Source organism: Sarcophilus harrisii, chromosome 2, assembly GCF_902635505.1.
Source record: "Sarcophilus harrisii chromosome 2, mSarHar1.11, whole genome shotgun sequence".
Lineage (NCBI taxonomy): Eukaryota > Metazoa > Chordata > Mammalia > Dasyuromorphia > Dasyuridae > Sarcophilus > Sarcophilus harrisii.
The window spans coordinates 506,667,050-506,686,038 of NC_045427.1; the positions used below are offsets into that span (position 1 = coordinate 506,667,050).

The window sequence follows — 18,989 nt, forward strand, 5'->3', positions numbered from 1 at the left end:
TACCTTAAAGTGTGTCTAATCCAATGGATACCAAACCTAGAACTCCCTTTACAAAATTACTAACAATTGACAAGCCATCCTCTCTGGGAAGCCTTTTTAGGGATAGAGAACATACCAGCCACATATTTCATACCTCCTAAGGAAGCCTATGGTATTTGAGCATATTTTTATTTATTGGAAAGGGTTCTTTCCCCTTAAATCTAAACATGCAATATATACCTGCTACTTCTGGGTTTTGTGTGTGTGTGTGTGTGTGTGTGTGTGTGTATGTGTATGCCTTTTTTTCCATGAAGGGCAGGTAAACTATCTTCATTAAACACTCTTTTATTAGATTCAGCCCAAAATTCTAGCCCATGAAACTATTAGCTATCTCTCCCTTCCTGATACCATCTTTAAATTAGCTAAGTATACCTTCTATATCTTGATCCAATTTTTTGATAAAAATGTTCAATAACATGAATTTCTAATCTCAAATAGCTATTAAAAATAAGTATAAAATTTTCCAAAGTGACCTTTTAAACATTACTTTCCTGAAGCTTTCAGAAAAAACATCTTCTGAGAAATTCATACTTATGTTGCTGCCTTGACTTCCAATTTTTAAAACTTCTAGTTACTTTTTTTTTTTTTTTTTTTTTTTTTACCAATTCATTGAAGTAAGCAACTGCATTAGGAAGAAAACTTCTCAATACTGAAAATAACAAATTATTTTATCAAATTAAAATAATAGTTTTGCTTATCTTTTGATTATAAATTCGTTATTTAAAATATAAATTGTTTAAATCAGTTCAATTTGAGCAATTTCATGTATTAAGTCAAGGAGTGACCCTCATTATTTCAAGTTATTTTAGACTTGGAATAGAAGATTTTTAAATTTTGGACTATTTAGCTTTTTTTTATCCCCAATAATTTCTCAAAGTTTAAAGTTCTTAAATGAAAAAGAGCAAAGAATAATTGATATAACTACAAAAGGAGCTAATAATATTATGATAAATGGACAGCATCTTGACTTTCATCTTGGAAGATTTGTATTCTAGTTCCAGGTCTGTCTCAGATTCATTCTATGGCCTTGTACAATTATTTAACCACTTTTGCCTGCTTCCTTATTTGTAACATGGCAATGACTCAAATATTACCTGTTTCATAAGACTGTTGTTAAAATCGAACCGAACAATATATATAGAGAGAAACAGACACAGTAGTTCTGTGAATATACAAATGTTATAAATTATTACTGTAATTGTTGCAGTAATTAGGTAGGATCCTGATTTCACTGATATGGAATCTCCTTCCACTAGTACATATTATGGCCCATCCAGGCCTTTTCACTTTGAAAAATTTTAAATCAAGAATTTCAAGAAAAATCTCATCTACAATGCATTTTTAGTGCTGGAAGTCTTCCTCTGGATCTTTTAATATTTCATGAATACTAATGCAGCACTCAGTCTGCCCAACTGCTTCACTCTCACTACATGATCAGTTCACCTTTTACATTACCCTCAATGGTCTTTTGTTCTATTCCTCATGCATTAGGTCATCCATTACAATATATGCCATGTATCTTTCCACTATGATTCTTTTGAGATTCTGGTGTTCCATAATTCAAATCCATATATCATCAACAGAAGAATTTTGAGATTGAAAAGATGTGCTTTGATGGCAGTAAATAATTTCTCCAATACAGTTGGCCTCACTAGCCAACTGAAATATCTGCCCAAGATAAATGACTAATGTACTAATGTCACAGGGTTCAATACAGTCAGCATGTTGTTATCTGTGACTAGGAGATTCTGGAGAACTTCATCTAGAGAGAATCTCTCCTCTAAATGCAAGTTATTTAAGGCAATCTCCCACAATATGAAGCTCATATCTTCCTGTTTTATCCATGATTTTAGATTATCTTTGAACCAAGATATTTCTTTGATACTTTTCATAGAATCTTGTGTGATTTTAGGGCTATGAACAGGAATTGTGATTTCAGTGGTATAAGGAACTCCTGGGTGAGGAAATTCCCTCTACTACTGTACTTTATATAGATGCAATAAATAAGAGTACCAGACATGGAGTCAGAAAGATTCATCTTCCTAATTTCAAATCTGGCTTGACACTTACTAGTTATATGACCCCTGTAAAGTTATTTAACCCTATTTGCCTAGGTTCCTTAGATGTAAAATGAATTGAAGAAGAAATGGCAAGCCATTCCAGTATCTTTGCCAAGAAAACTCCAAATTGACTAAGTCAGACACAACTGAAAAGCAATTGAACAACAATTGTTCTCAGAGAATTGCCTAGAGCACTGGAAATATGCACTCTTCAGGCTAAGAGATTCTCTGGGTCCTACAACCAATATATGTCATAGATAAAGTTGAATCCAGGTCTATCTGGCTTTGAGATCATTTTATCTACTATACTTCACTGCTTTTCATGTGCAAACAGGAAATATTTTGCAGGAGGATCTTTTAGGGGGTGCCTTGTCTCCACACATAATAAATACTTTAGAATCTTATGTTATCTTCATGGTCAAATGTCTGACTGTGAGGAAGTGATTATAGAAAATTATTTGCAAAAGCCTTCCTATTTCCTACACTCAGGATAACTCTCACTTGTCTTTTGAAAGATGTAATTCATTAATTCCTTCTTCCTTCAGAGTATCTGTTTCAAAGTGGTTGTTAGAGAAGTAGTTTTTTTATTTGTCTTTATTTTTGGCATCTTTGGCATTAAGTGAGCACTATAACCATATGTTATTAACTTTAAAAAAAATTTGGGCTTCTCTTAGAAACATTTCTCTCATTGTCAACAACAAAGCTGTACATTAGACATTTGGGGAAGGGTTTTAGTTCATAAGATTTTTTATAGCTATTACATAAAAATATTCTGCTGTGTTTGCTCTTCCTCATGTGTTGATTGTTTCTCTTGGAAGAAATTTTTACATCTTCTCTTGTCATGCAAGCACCTATTATTGGATCACTGTGGACATGATGGTTCTATCCATCATTCAGGGTACCAATTTCCTTGTCAACTTTTACACATTGTCCAATTACTTCCTCTTTCAGTGTATTCAGCAATTTAGTCATGATCTGTGCTCTGTAGGGTGGACATGTGTCCTGCTTATAATTGATATATGTCACTAAACTGATGTTTGTAACTATATGGAAAGAATTTGCCACATAAACAAGTAGAGTTTGGGTTTTTTAACTAATTCTTTTCTACAATCTGCTAATTCTTATAAACTCAAATGTGCTGTTTCTTGGTTAATGAACAATCCTGGAATAGCAGAAAAAGGTAATGATTTTGACATTGTTTATACTGTTGGTTCTCAAATATATATACTAATGCTCAAGTCTATTGACTGTCCTAGAAATGCAATTCCTAATCTAGTCCATTGAACATTCTGCACCTATTTGTTTTTGATTGTATCAATGGTCAATGTCTCAATACCCTTAGTATTATGTTGCTTCTAGCATATATCCCTTCTATGTAAACTTTGTTCTTTTCTTTGTTATCTTTACTCCTCTACAACCACTTCCAAGAATGTGACATTGGTTTATGTTGTTGTTCAGATACTTCTCAGTTGTTTCTGACTATGACCCCAGTTGAGGTTTTCTTGGCAAAGATACTGGAGTGCTTTGCCATTTCCTTTTCTAGTTCATTTCACAGATGAGAAAACTGAGGCAAACAGGATTAAGAGATTTGCCCAGGATCACACAGACAGTTAGTGTTGGAGGCCAGATTTAAATTCAGAAAGAGTAAGGCAATTCCAATAGGCTTGGGATGGAAAGAGCCATCCACATCCAGAGAGAAAACTATGGAGACTGAATGTAGATCAAAGCATAGCATTTTCATCTTTTTGTTGTTGTTTGCTTGGCATTTTTTTTCCTTTCTCTTATTTTTCTCCTTTTTATCTGATTTTTTTCTTGCATACCATGATGAATATTGAAATATGTTTTGAAGAATTACACATGTTTAACTTATATCACAATGCTTGCTTTCTAGAGAAGAGGGAGGGGAGAAAAGAGGGATAAAAATTTGAAACAACATTTTTCAAAGGTAAATGTTGAATGCTATTTTTACATGTATTTGGAAAAAGAAAATACTATTTAAATTGTTTTTAAGTAAACTCAGAAAGAGGAGCCTTCCTGATTCTAGGCCTAGTAGTCTATCAGTTGTATCACATGGCTACCTCCCTTGTTTCTATATGAAATCTATTAAAATATCATCAATTTCTTTTCTTGCAGTTATTTTACTTGTTGATCACCACATCTAATACTTTCCAATTCTTTTCACAGAATATTCATAACACAGAGGTGTAAGGCTTCTATTTCATCTACAAGTTTTTGATGACCATTCCTTATATTTGATGTTTTCCAATATATGTCTCACTATTCTCATGTTCTCCCATCTTTCCTTTGAAGTCTTTATATATCAAAGTATATATTAAATTAATTTGGAGGATCTTGTTGAGTTCTTTGTAGAGCCAAGTATGGTTTACATTCTGAGAAAAGAAGGTAAAAAGTACTCTGGATGCATAATGAAGGGGAAAAAACAGAAAAATACTTTACTTATAACAACAATATTGTAAAGACAAACAATTTTGAAAGACTTATGAACACAATGACCAGTTATGATTCCCAAGGACTAATAATGAATTATGCATGTTACCCTATCTCTTGAGATAGCAAAAGGATTCAAGGTAATGTACTCAAAATTTAAAAAAAAAAAAAACATACTTTTTTTTTTTTAATATGGCTAATATTGGACTTTTTTTTTTTGCTTAGGTTTGCATATTTGTTACAAAAAGGATTTTTTTTTTCATGAAAGGGATGAAAGGGAGAAAGAATTAATGCTTTTTTTGTTTTGTTTTGTTTAAAAGCAGAAAGAAAGTAGCCTGGGGCTATATAGCAAAACTGCATAAAAGTAGCATCTCTAGGGTAACTTCTTTATGCCTAACTTCCTCATCCTTATTCCTGGGAAGAAATTAATCAGGGCCCATTTAAGAAACAGAAGCCCCTTTATCACAGGCATCACTATCAATCCTTGAGATAACTGTTAAGTCCAGCGCTCTTCCAGAATTACTAATTTTAGTATTTACTATATCAAAGTGTTAAAATAATATATTATAGAAGAAAAGTATGAACGATGATTCAGTATTCCCCAGGGCACTTCATGAGGCTTTGGAAATATTTATCAAGTATAAACTGAGATATAATTTTCTTTGCCAGAGGACAGTACAAAGTCAAATGGTAAGCAGAAGAAAACTACAGCATGTTAGCAATGAAGACTTGTCCTTAGAGAAGAGTAGAAAAGTCATCAAGGACATGTATAACAGAAAAGGATGTGTACAGACAAGCATACCCATGGTTGTGTGTGTGTGGTGACCAGGAAGGGCTGTTTTGATTGGCACAGAGGTACCAGATGGAGTTATAGATATCTAGTCCTGTTTGTGGCCACTTTACATGACAAAACTCTAGAGATCGTGCCCTGGTGAACTTCATCTACCCGGTTTTGGCTCTCCTGCCCAAGCACTAAGCTATCTTGATTTTTGAGTAGATCTAGTTAAAGTTTGTGTGGATTAGCTAGCTCATAGTTCCCAGAAAAAGGGATTGAAAAAGGCTGAAGAAGGAGATGAAGCAAAAGTAGCAAAACTCACGACAAGAAGATAATTATTTTTTAAAATAATTTTTAATAGCCTTTTATTTACAGTCTATATGTATGGGTAACTTTACAGCATTGACAATTGCCAAGCCTCTTGTTCCAAATTTCCCCCTCTTTCCCCCCAGCCCCTCCCCCAGATGGCAGGATGACCAGTAGATGTTAAATATATTAAAATATAAATTAGATACACAATAAGTATACATGACCAAACCATTATTTTGCTGTACAAAAAGAATTGGACTCTGAAATATTATACAATTGGCCTGTGAAGGAAATTAAAAATGCAGGTGGGCAAAAATATGAGGATTGGGAATTCAATGTAATGGTTCTTAGTCATCTCCCAGAGTTCTTTCACTGGTAGTAACTGGTTCACTTCATTACTGCTCCACCAGAACTGATTTGGTTCATCTCATTGCTGAGGATGGCCAGGTCCATCAGAATTGATCATCATATAGTATTTTTTTTAATTTAATAGCCTTTTATTTACAGGTTATATGCATGGGTAACTTTACAGCATTAACAATTGCCAAACCTCTTGTTCCAATTTTTCACCTCTTACCCCCCACCCCCTCCCCCAGATGGCAGGATGACCAGTAGATGTTAAATATATTAAAATATAAATTAGATACACAATAAGTATACATGACCAAACCATTATTTTGCTGTACAAAAAGAATCAGACTCTGAAATATTGTACAATTAGCTTGTGAAGGAAATAAAAAATGCAGGTGGGCATAAATATAGGGATTGGGAGTTCAATGTAATGGTTTTTAGTCATCACCCAGAGTTCTTTCTCTGGGCGTAGCTGGTTCAGTTCATTACTGCTCCATTGGAAATGATTTGGTTGATCTCATTGCTGAGGATGGCCAGGTCCATCAGAACTGGTCATCATATAGTATCGTTGTTGAAGTATATAATGATCTCCTGGCCCTGCTCGTTTCACTCAGCATCAGTTTGTGTCAGTCTCTCCAGGCCTTTCTGAAATCATCCTGTTGGTCATGTCTTACCGAACAATAATATTCCATAATATTCATATACCACAATTTATTCAGCCATTCTCCAATTGATGGGCATCCATGACAAGAAGATAATTAGCCAGACAACTAGATAGGAGTTAAAAGAGTGATCTGATGTAGAGCCAGGTACTCAGTACTTTATGTACAATTGGCTTTACTGGAACAATACAGGATAAGCCAACCGCAGGCACAAAACTAAATGGAATAAGTTTCCTGGGGTATTTACTCAATAAATATTAAGCACCCTCAGTGTCAGGCTGATTATACAAAAAAAAAATCCCTGGCCTCAAAGAACTAATAATCTAATGCATAAAGTCTGTGGTCTAGATGAGAGTATGGCACTGCAAGATGACCAGAAGGAGCCATTCCTGTGGAAATGAAGATATTACAAAATCTTATTAACAAGGGGCAAGAAAAATCTTCTATAAAGGAGACTAGTCTCCCATCCCTTCAGTCTCTATAAGATGTGTTTGTATTATTGTACCCAAAAGAAAGAATTCCCATTCTATCTAGATAAAACAATTTCTAATAAGGATTTTTAAAATTCTAGACAAAGAACTCATCTATACAAGCCCTTTGCTGCCATTTGGTAAGATAGCACTATATAGTTTTGATATGTTAAATGGCAGGACAGAATGAATAGGAGCCAAATACTGTATCTACTGACATAAGCCCAGGTTTAAAACATTTATTCTCTTAAAAAGAAAGAACAAAACACAGTTTTTTTTTTTCTCTTTTATAATTCCATCTCAGATTTTTTATTTTGTTTTGTTTAATCCTCAGAAGAAAGTAAAGATTTTTCTCATTCCTTTATTCACCCTTTTACTTTCATTGACAGATTAGTTCTTCTTGCATTTTTGTTTCAGTTGGTAAATAGTATAATCCATTTTGATTTTTATTCCATGATAGAAAATTCATTGTCATTACAAGGAACAAATGCCATAGATGTAAAGGCCAGGATGTCATAAACCAATAAGAAAAAACCCTCATAAGATTTTATAGACACTTTAACTCCCCTTTTTAGGAATACCTGCTCTGCAACCATAAAACTCAGATCACTGAGAATATAGACTTTTTTAAAAGATTTTTTTTATAATTTTGATAAACACTGTCTAACATTTTCATCACTCCCTACCCCACATTATCCTAAATCAAGAAGCATTGCCTAAAGGAATAGGACCAGATAAGAGATTTTGTAAAGAAGCAGGTAGGCACCATGACTATAAAAGTGGTTTTAATAATTTAGTTTTTCTTATTTAGATGTTTATTATTTGAATCCTCTTGTCTGAATTTTAATTCATGATACTGAATGCTTTATAACTGCTATGGTAGACTAATCTGACTTGCTCTGGTGGTAGAGATTTGATATTAGGATGAAATTTCTAACAAGGGAATTTTGGTCACAGAATGAAAGAGATACTCAGCAAGAAATACAACATTAATTTAGGTAGCTACAACCTTCTTTATCTAAATACATAAGCATATATAGTCAGCAGGATAAAGGACCCTCAGAGCGAGGGACATCTACCAATTCTGAAGGTCACGGCTCTCTATGGGACCCTTTTATGTCCTGGAGGGACTGGGAAGCCATGACAGCTTGGTCAATTAAATCTTAAGGATAGTTTCTATATCTTTTTTAGGAAAAAAAACTAACATAAGCTTTGAAGTATAGGACTTCAGGAAACCTAGCCCAATCTACATGATGGAATAAATTTAAATATTCCTCCTGCCATCCATGTCTTTCAAACAAATATATCAGTAATGGAGCAACTAGTATGGAATTTGGATACCATATGGAATATGTACTTCTAAGGGCCAATCTCAAGAAGAATAGCATTAAGAATAAAATTAAAAATGTTGTCCCTTTTGTAGAAAACCCTTATTTTCTGTGGGAGAACTGTTCAGCTTTACATAAAGAGCAACTTATTCTCAAGGGCTACTTCTGACTCAGCTGAGCAGTGAATTTCCACATCTTGGCATGGTAGGAGAAAGAAACATGTATTTTGCAGTCTAGTAAATGCTTCTACTCTAGGGGTTTGCTGTCAAGTATTCAGCCAATGTTGAAAACATAATTATGGATTATTCCTGTCTGACCCTATAGATCCTTATGAAGACATACATCCTGAGTATACTCGAGATGAAAAATGGAGAAAAACCATTTGAACAAAAAAAAGGAGAGGGAGGAGAAATAAGGAAAATCATGTTTGTTAACAAGATGCTAGATCTGTTTCCTTAGTTTTCAATTGTTTAAAAAAATAACATAAATAACATTTCTCTTTAAGTAAGGGAGCCAAGCACATACTGATATCTTCCTAATTTGTAGCTTGCATTTTTAAACTCCCTTATATTCAAATACAAAATAAATAGATTCCCTTCATTTAAATGATGGCCAGAAAAGCAACAAAGGTTCCAATCAAAAACATCTTCTGATTAACCTTTATTTGACCAGAAAATATGATGAAAACATTCCATTGTACAGATATCCCATTTTTGAATGCACTGTGGAAGAGAAAATGAGGAAGTACTTCCATATCAGGAAATTATCAAAAGTTAACCATTACTCTAAGTCACCAGGATAAATTTTTAGAGGAAATATTTCCAAATATGTTTAGACCTTAGAAATGAGTTTAGTAAGGTGGGGGAGGGGAGAAGGGGATATTCTAAGCATCCATACAACTAAGTAGAAAATGTAGAGGAAGTTTCTTTATGAAGAAGTTTTAATTAATTTTGACAAAGGATAGTGGTAATACTGACCCAAAGCCTGAAGAAAGGCAGATTAAAGACCTTTTATTACAGGTTAATATGAAAAAAGGTTTTGAAACTAGAATAGTTGGAATCTTAGATGTGAAAAGTATGAGGAAAAGCTCCTGTTAGGCCTTATGAAAGCAGATGATTTCCACCTAAACAAAAGTTGAGAAAAAACTTTGTCTGTGCCCAATAATATTAAAATAGTCAAATTCTCTATAATGTACTTTTCAAGTTAAGTTTCAAGAACAGTAATATTAGTCCCAAACCAGGAATCAAGACATCTGGATTATAGTCCTGGGTCTGCTACTAATTATTTGCCTGACCTTGAACAGTGAATTTGAAGTAGTTGGACTACTTGTGATGGAATCTTATTGTGCTGCAAAAAATAGCAAAAAGGATAATTTCAGGAAAAAACTGGGAAGATTTGATAGAAACTGATGCAAAGTGTAGTGAGCAGAACCAGAAGAATATTGTATACAGTAATAGCAATATAGAATGATGAAGAACTGTGAATGACTTGACTATTCTCAGCAATGCAGTGATCCAAGATAATTCCAAATGTCCCATGACAAAGTGGTGTCATCTGAATACAGATTGAATCATATTATTATTTTATTTTTATATTATTTTCAGATCGTTCCCGGAATGATTCAGTAGGACAGATATCAGTTCATGTGGACATCTCCACCATTCCAGGAACTGGGGAGCATAAAGTGATTGTAAAAGGTAAATCTGAAGTTTGAACAACCCAAATTGCTGGTTCTTATTAGACCATTAGTTAGCAACTGATAAATAAAAAGTGGAATTTTTTTCTTTGAATATATATTCAAAACATGATGCCTTTGAAACTTTTTAGATACCTTTGAGCAGTTTGTTTGATAGTTAAACCTTTGAGTAGAATTTGGAAAATTCAGTACTTACAAAAAATCTCAATGTTTTATCCTTTTTTGAGATTTTCTGATGACTTTTGTTTTTACATCACAACACTTTTCTGATTTTTCCTCCTCCACACAGTGTTTTCCACATTCTCTCCAAAATAGCTATTAACCAATAGTTATTAATCAACTCATCAATATAACATACCAGCATATGCAATATTTTGCCTCTATAGTTTCCCAACTTCTTTTTTCTTCTAAGATGAGGGAAATGTTTTTCACTCTTTTTTCCCTCAGATTGAGTCTATGAGTTGATTTCAGTCATCAAATATTTATGGACTATCCCTTAGATCCTACTACTATGCTAGATGTTGTGAATTTTTAAGAATGATGAGAGCAATAATTTTTTCATTTATGCACAGACGAAAAAATTGTCAGAAGGGATATGTAATAATTTAATTTTTTAAACTTAATATAATAAAGTATAAATGATTTTGTGTTTGTGGTTTATTATTCCTTCATTTTGTTCATTTAAATATTTCATTGAAAGTTTCTAAGTCTATAATTTAAAAACTAAAATTGAAAAAGTATTGGTGTCAGTATAGTCTTGCCTACTGGTATAGTCTAGTATTTGTTAAATTCATCTCTATGATTCCCAACATTTGGTTTTTTTAAAAAAAATTACTGAATTACTTATTGATTTTGTCACTGAGAGAATGTGATCTGAATATTCACTCATGTTCATTTGGGCTCCAAAATTATTTGATAGATGAACATTAAAGGACAACATCATATTACTTAATGGGACAGCGATTTGTTTTGTAATAGTATTGTTTCTGTTTTTTTTTTTTTTTTTTTTTTTACTTGATGAGAAAAGGGGAATGTGGAGGAACTTTGGATTTTATTGATTTAGGGAACTCCTAAAGAGGAAACTTATACTATCAGTGTAGGTCTATAGTCTTGCTGAGGTACTAAGAAGCTAAATATTGCCTCTGTGGATTAGGTGTGGCTTAAAGCTATGCCTTCTTTGAGGCCAGCCCTTGTGAAGACCGCGTATTTTAAAATCAGCCGGAGTCAAGAATTCAGGTTAGGGGAAAATTGTCAGTCTTTATTCTCAGTGAAGAAAGATTGGAGGTGGAAGAGAATGGGCAATAGCAATGTGTGCAGCTGAGTCAAGAAGCTAGCTAGATAAGCAGCCACACAACCAGCAGCTATGAGCATAGAACCCAGGCCCAATCTCTCCCAGCCTCTCTTCCTGTCTCTCTGCCTCCACCCACCAAAATCGTCATTTCCTATACAACACATCAGGACTTGCACAGAGAGTGGCCGGGGGCCATTCTTTATCCAAGCATGTATATTAATAGAGTATAGTCCAATTACTATTTAGCCTCACAGGCTTGGGACTTCAGTGCATCAACTCAAGCCTCAGCCCATTACAAGCCCTTTATCCTGTCTGCCTTTCAATAGTGACCTCTTTCTTTCACTTATTTTTCAATCATATCTGACTCTTTGTAAACCCATTTGTAGTTTTCTTGGCAAAGATGCTGAAGTGATTTGCCATTTCATTCTCCATTTATATTTAAAGATACTGAGGCGAATAGGGTTGAATAACTTGCACAAGGTCACAGAGCCAGCACGCATCTGAGGCTGGATAGGAGCTCAGGAAAATAAGTCTTCTGACTCCCAGGCCCATTACTCTATCCACTGTACCACCTAGCTGCCTCCAGTATTGATTTACACATTTATATTATAAATATAGGTATCAGCTAACTTATAGATTATAAGCTCCTTGTGGACAAAAACTACTTTGTTTTTGTCTTTGTACTGCATCCAAGCAAAAGGGGTCCTCAAACTACATCCTCTGGGCCAGATGCAACAGCTGAGGACAATTATCTCCCTCACCCAGGGCTATGAAGTTTCTTTATTTAAAGGCCCACAAAACAAAGTTTTTGTTTTTACTATAGTCTGGCCCTCAACAGTCTGAGGGACAGTGAATTGGCCCCCTATTTAAAAAGTTTGAGGACCGCTGGATAGATTATAAATTTTTATTGACTCTAATTGAAATCAACCAAGATATTAATATTCCCAACTAAAAATCTTCCCCTTTTTAAAGAAAAGATTTGTTGACTTTAATTAAAAATAAATACTGATTCTAACTTAATTTATATATCACAATAAGGAGTCAAAAAACTTCAGAAATTATCCTTCTTAACATTTTAACTACAGCCAAAGTCTCTTATAGTTACACTGAAGTTGGATCCTCCATAGCAATATTACCCTCCTGGAAGATATCCAGTTTTCCTTCTGATATATTTCCTTACCTGCATGAGTGAACCAACCACTTAGAATTGAATTGCTTGTTAATGACATGGGGAAATTATATCTTTTCTGCATATTTTCATATGAATGCTTACTACTCCTCTTTTCTGTTTTAGTCATCGCCATTAATGACTTACACTGGCAAACCACAGCAATGTTTCGCCCCTTTGTGGAGGTTTTTATACTGGGACCCAACCTTGGTGACAAGAAAAGGAAACAAGGTACCAAGACCAAAAGCAACACCTGGTCACCCAAGTACAACGAAACTTTCCAGTTGTGAGTATTAGTTCAATCTCATTTATTTAATTGTCTATCAATCATTGTTCAACTCAGTCTGCCAAACAATTAGAGATAGAAATGATACTAGTTAATAAAACAAAGCTGAGAACCCATAATTTACCTGTTCTTTGTTTCATATTCTCAAGTCCTTATTCCTTTTTAGATGACAGTGGATATCATAATAACAATTATTATGGCTATTATGGTTTAATTTATATAGTCACATAATAATGATTTTGTGCTGATAATACATATGGAAGACTTTGCAATTAGAAAGTGTTACACACACATTTATACATATATCATTATCTCATTTGACTTTTCAGAGACTTCTCTGTGAGATAAATAATGCAAATAGCCTTCTCCCCATTTTATAAATTAAGAAAATTAGTTTCATAGAGTTTAAGTGATTTTACCTAACCTCATGATGGAGCTGGTACATAAACACATCTTCTGAACTTTTTTCTCCTATTGCATATCATTTCAATGGGTTTCTCAAGGACAGTAAACCCACAGACTGACATACTTCCCAGAAAAAGAAGATCTTAATCCAGTTAAAGTGTGTATGTGTGTGTGCACGCATATATGTAGAAGCTCCTATAAAGTGAAACTATCATATCAAGAAAAATTCTTTTGGAGATGACATAGCCTTTGATTTCCTTCCTCTTTATCCCAATAGAACAGGATGATTCAAGGTTCTAACAATTCTCAATCTCCATTTTGCTTTATGTCTCTTGTCAAGTAACTATTTCCTTTACTGTTACTTTAGACTATCTCAAAAAATGCACCCTCACTTTAGTTAAAGTTTCCTCCAGGAAGAAAAGTTAGACTCTGCAAAATGTTTGGTCAGAAAAAATCAGGAGTGAAAAGCAAAGTGGAAATTTTTACTGCTGAGGCATATATAGTGTATTCATTAAGAGGCCAGAATATCTGAGTTGAATCAAAAGAAGGATGGGGGAAGGAATGTTCCTAGAATATCACTAGTCAGCCTTATTCATTGTGTTCTATTCTGCACTGCCAAGTTGTCTCAAGTTATTAGGAGAAGACATCATCAGCTACATAGTTGGCAGGTCTAACTGTTGCCATAGAAAAAAATTGGCATGAGCTCTCTTGTGGTGAAGAGAATTTGTATTCAATTTAGATGCTTAAAAGTAGTCCTTGATATCCCCCCTGAGAAAACCAAAAGAGATATGATTCTTTAAATAAGGCTTGGACAAGGGGGAAAGGGGAAAGGGAGGAGATGAGGAACTGTGGTATATGGTAGCAGAGTTGGGCAGCAATCCCGTGTGTCTCCAGGCATTGACCACCATACAGCCAGTTCTGATCTTTGCATCATTGCAGAGAACCTGCTCCAAACCTAAAGAGACAGACATGTTGGGGTTGACAAAAATGAAGAGCACCCAAGAAGAAGTGGGAGAATGGCAAGAGGATTTTTATCAAAGCTTTTAAATGCTAAAGTGAGGAGTTTGTATATTGCCTAAGGGAACAGTATTGTAGATTTTTGCAACTAGGTAGCACAGCTGATAGAGTTCCAGCCCTGGAATCAAGAAGATGGGTTCAAATCCAATTTTAGATGCTTACTGTCTATGTGACCTGCACAATACTTAACCCTGTTTGCCTCAATTTTCTGCTTTATAAAATAAACTGGAGAAAAAAATGGCAAATTGGTATCTTTGCCTAGAAAACCTCACATAGAATCATAAAGAGTCAAATGTGACTAAAATAATAGAACAAAACAAAAAATGGTGGGTTCATGAACAAGGCATGTGATAGAAACCAGAATATCAGAGATTTAGAGTCTGATTTAGAGACCATTAAATAAAATCCCATCATTTGGGTCACACAGTATATCATATTTTAGGAAGCCATCTTGATAAAATAAAAAATAGTATAGAGTGACATTGAACATAAAGGATTTTGAGCAGGAAGGGTCCTTAATAATAGATTAGTCAAATCCTCTCAAGTTGTAGGTGGCAAAACCACACTAGAATAGTTAGGAAATTGGTCTAATGTCACACAGATAGTAAGTAGCTAAGTCAATATTTGAACCCAGATCTTTTGAGAACAAATTCAGTGTCCTTTCTACTAAAGCCACACATAATCCCACTAACCACAGTTAGAACTAACCAAAATAAACACATTGAAAAATGTTTAAGATTTTAATCTTTAAAAAAGTTATATGTAGAATGAGCAAATTAATAAGAAAGCAATACAAAATGTTTACTTGAATGTCTCCAGGTATCTATTATAAGCTATATTTTGTCTAGAAAATCAATAGCATTCATAGCATGGATTGATAGATAGCCAGGTAAGTAGACAGCTACATTAAAAAAGCTCAGAGATTTTTAAGGGATGAAAATATAAGAATTTTGAATCCAATGCTCTCCAATTACTCAAGTACAAAGAATGTATCTGAACAATGTATAAAATCTTCAAGATTTCAGGAGTGGTTAGGAGATCAGAGGGTTGTAAAGAATAAATAAATTCTTGATCAAATTCTTAATCAAAATTCCTATTTTTAATTCCCACAGCATCCTGAGTAATGAAAATCGCCCGGGGGCCTACGAGCTTCACCTTTCTGTTAAAGATTATTGCTTTGCCCGGGAAGATCGAGTTATAGGAATGACAGTGATTCAACTCCAGAATATAGTGGAGAAAGGGAGCTCTGGGGCATGGTATCCGCTATTGAAAAACATCTTTATGGATGACACTGGCTTGACAATCCTTAGAATACTTTCTCAAAGGACCAATGATGATGTGGCTAAAGAATTTGTGAGACTGAAATCTGATACAAGATCCACAGAAGAGATTGCCTGAAACCAATATTGCAAGGTAGCATCTTCAAGAACCTAGATAAGCTATTGTTGTTTGACTAGTGCATGTGTGTGCAAATCAATGGGAATGCATAATCAACTATGTTTCAGTGTTTATCAGTACTCTGGTGTGTGCAAGATCTGTATGACTTTTGATGCCTATTGGGGTTTGGAAAGTTAGTTCCATGAAGTGCCAAAATGAAGATTAAAGATGCATTATTAAGAGTATCTTTTCAAATGTCGATTTCATTTCATGACCAAACTTCCATCTCCTCAACTCATTCATAAATTATTTGTACTTTAAATTTGTTCATTGCTGTTACATGTCTTTTAGCAAGTTAAAAGCTTATCTCCGCATTAGAAAGTATTCCACAGTCATATTCTTTTTATGTTACTTCACCATCATTTTAGATGTCTGACCAATAACTTTTTCTACCATAGCTAGAAATGCAGTTACTTCTAGAAAGTGTTTGTAATTTTATAATTACTGATGTAATGTGATGATTTTTGCATACAAATGAAAATAGAAATGGTGGGAAATATTTTATGCTTACTACTTTCCAACCTTTCTGAACTATCACTGTGAAGAAATGCTATTAAAACGATCTTATACAAAGCAATGTTCACTAGTTTGTTTAAAAAAAGTTTGATATATTGAAAAAACACATTTGTTCTTCAAAACTGCCAAGGTCATGTCACATTTGTACAAGAAGGTAAGTTAATGTATTTGTTTTGTGGCATAATGCTTTTACCAAAATTCTTTCTTTTTTTCAAAAAGTGACATAGTTAAGATAAATGATTTAGAAGTAGGAAAGCAAATTTGTTTCTAAAAGTCATCTATTATGTGTAATGATACTGTTAGTGTTTTCCTTCTGACAGTTAAAAAATCACTTTACATACTTAGCTGTATAATCAGTTAAGTCCTTTATTTTTTTCTTTAAAAAATATTAAGCAGTTTGTACTGAATGCAACATGACTATGTATTGCATTGAAGCAAAAAAAAAATGTCTTCCTATATTTAGTCAAAAAATGTAAAATAAAGTCTAACAAAGCTGCTTTAAGTTTTGTAATTTATGTTACTTATATACCTACAAAGTACCAGGGATAATATTGAACTTGAAAGAGAGAGAAAATAGAAGTGCTTGGAAAATGTTTTCTATTCAAAAGCCAATCTGATCATTTTTTGACTGAAGGATATTTAATCCATAATGTCTTACCAAGTTGATTTTTTTAATATAAACATCTTAACATTTTCATTTTCTATATTCCTATGGTCCCACTTTCCCAGTCGAATGTCTACCCTCAGGAATACAATGATATTTTCCAAATGCAGTGAATGAACGAATCACTTGTTGTAGGATATCTACATAATAGATTCAATACTATTAGTCCTCCAAATCTGTCTCAGACTGGTTTTGTTGATTAATTAGATCAAATGTGATAGGAATGATAGTTTTCACAATTTTTCTGTTGCTCTATATAATTAAGATATTATAACTTAGAAAATAATGGGAAAGAGTTCCTCTGTGGCACAGTATCCTCTTTGGAAAACAATGTCTTTATGCATAAAATTGGCTTGACAAGCCTTAGATTGTTTTCTTAAAGCATCTTCAATGTTGCATCTTGTCAAGCAATTGCCAGATCAGTGATTGCTTACAATGCATGGCATAACAATATTTTAGTACCTGCATTAATAAATACTTGTGGAAAACTTATAGTCTTTTATAGGACTTTCTGCCTCCCTCTTTCACTGGTAAAATATCATTTCCTTGTTTAGAAATGAAAAACTCAGGTTCTTTGGACTCTAAGTACCAATGAAATACATTTGTGAAGTTCAAAAAAAAGTTATGACTTGAGGACATTTTTCTACAGAATTGTAGTTACAGAAATTACTAACAACAATAAGCAACATCATTTTTAAACAGCTGCATCACTCAGAATATTTGCATCTACACTTCATTGAATGTCCCCACTAAGGAAATCTGATATACAAAAATGAGAAAATTGCTAAATAAATTATGGGATAAATTCATCATAGTTAAGGACTTGCTCTGTGATTTCCTATGGCAAGATCCTTTGGTACATTTAAGAGGAAATATGATATTGTGGATAGATTATAGATTTGGAGTTAGACAACTAATTCTGGTCTTTATTAGCTGTTTGAAGACATTAGTTAAGATGCCTCGACTCTCTGAGCCTCAATTCTTTATCTCTAAGAGGTAAGACTTGTACTGACTACCTCACAGGAAAATGTTTTGTAAATAATAAAAAGGTTACAGAAATGTGAGTTGTTTAAAACATACTTCATTTTCTAAAGCTTTGATGCACACTTCTTAGAAATACATCCATAAATATAAACATATTTATGTGCCATGAAAGGAAAGTAAATCAGGCTTAATTCTGTTTTCTTTTTCTTTTTTGGAGGGGGAGTGTTCAAGGGCAGACTTGTATCAATTCTGTAGCTTAGATTTTTAAAGGTTTATACAGGAGCATTGCAGGGTTATTGACTTGGCTTGAGTCACACAGTCAAGTCTCACTGATCCCACAGCCTGCTCTCCAGGCACTATAGAAAACTTAATTGTTATTTGTGATACCAAAATTAAGATGAAGAATTCAAGACTTTTCTGTCACTTTGAAATCATGGTCTTATATGATCATTATTCCATCTCTTGTTATTGTCATTAGTAGGAAAAAGCAAGGAAGGGATAGTAGACAGAAAAGTAAATTGACAGCAGGTAGGGACTCAAGTTTGAATTCTGTCTCTAACATTAGAGACTATAACTGTAACTATAGACAAGTCATTTCATCTTTTCTGAACCTGTTTCTCATCTCTCAAAGCCTAGAGTATGTAGAATAAAGTCAGGAAGAGGAAGATGAAAAGGAAAGGAATATGAAATTATATAGTGCCTCCTATGCATGGAGCAGTGTGCTAAGTGCTTTATAAATATTATTTCATTTGCTTCTCAGAATAACCCAGCAAAATAGGAGCTGCTCTTATCTCCATGTTACAGTTGAGGAAAAACCACAGTTACAATCTTGTCTTAGACACTTATTATCATAATCTTGTCTTAGACACTTATTACTTATATGACCCTGAATTGTATTCATTGCTTTCAAACTAAGGCTTTTTCATCTATATGTTGTTGTTTTTCAGGACTTGTATAACGTTCTGTGAGCCAATTTGGAGTTTTTCCTGGCAATGATATTAGAATGGTTTATCATTTCCTTCTCCAACTCATTTTATACATGAGGAAGTGAGGCAAACAGGGTTAAGTGACTTGCCCAGGTCC

The 18,989-nt window shown here is 33.8% G+C and overlaps 1 protein-coding gene across 2 annotated transcripts in view; it reads left to right on the forward strand.

The window, feature by feature from the left end:
• UNC13C (unc-13 homolog C) overlaps positions 1-15,924 on the forward strand; it is a 668,923-nt gene extending 652,999 nt beyond the window's left edge. For both annotated transcript variants that reach the window (XM_031955232.1, XM_031955234.1), the window contains 3 exons: positions 10,047-10,139; positions 12,724-12,883; positions 15,418-15,924. In XM_031955232.1, coding sequence (XP_031811092.1) covers positions 10,047-10,139; positions 12,724-12,883; positions 15,418-15,703 — 539 coding nt within the window. In that variant the 3' untranslated portion in view covers positions 15,704-15,924. The remainder of the gene's footprint in view (positions 1-10,046; positions 10,140-12,723; positions 12,884-15,417) is intronic.
• Positions 15,925-18,989: the final 3,065 nt, after the last annotated feature.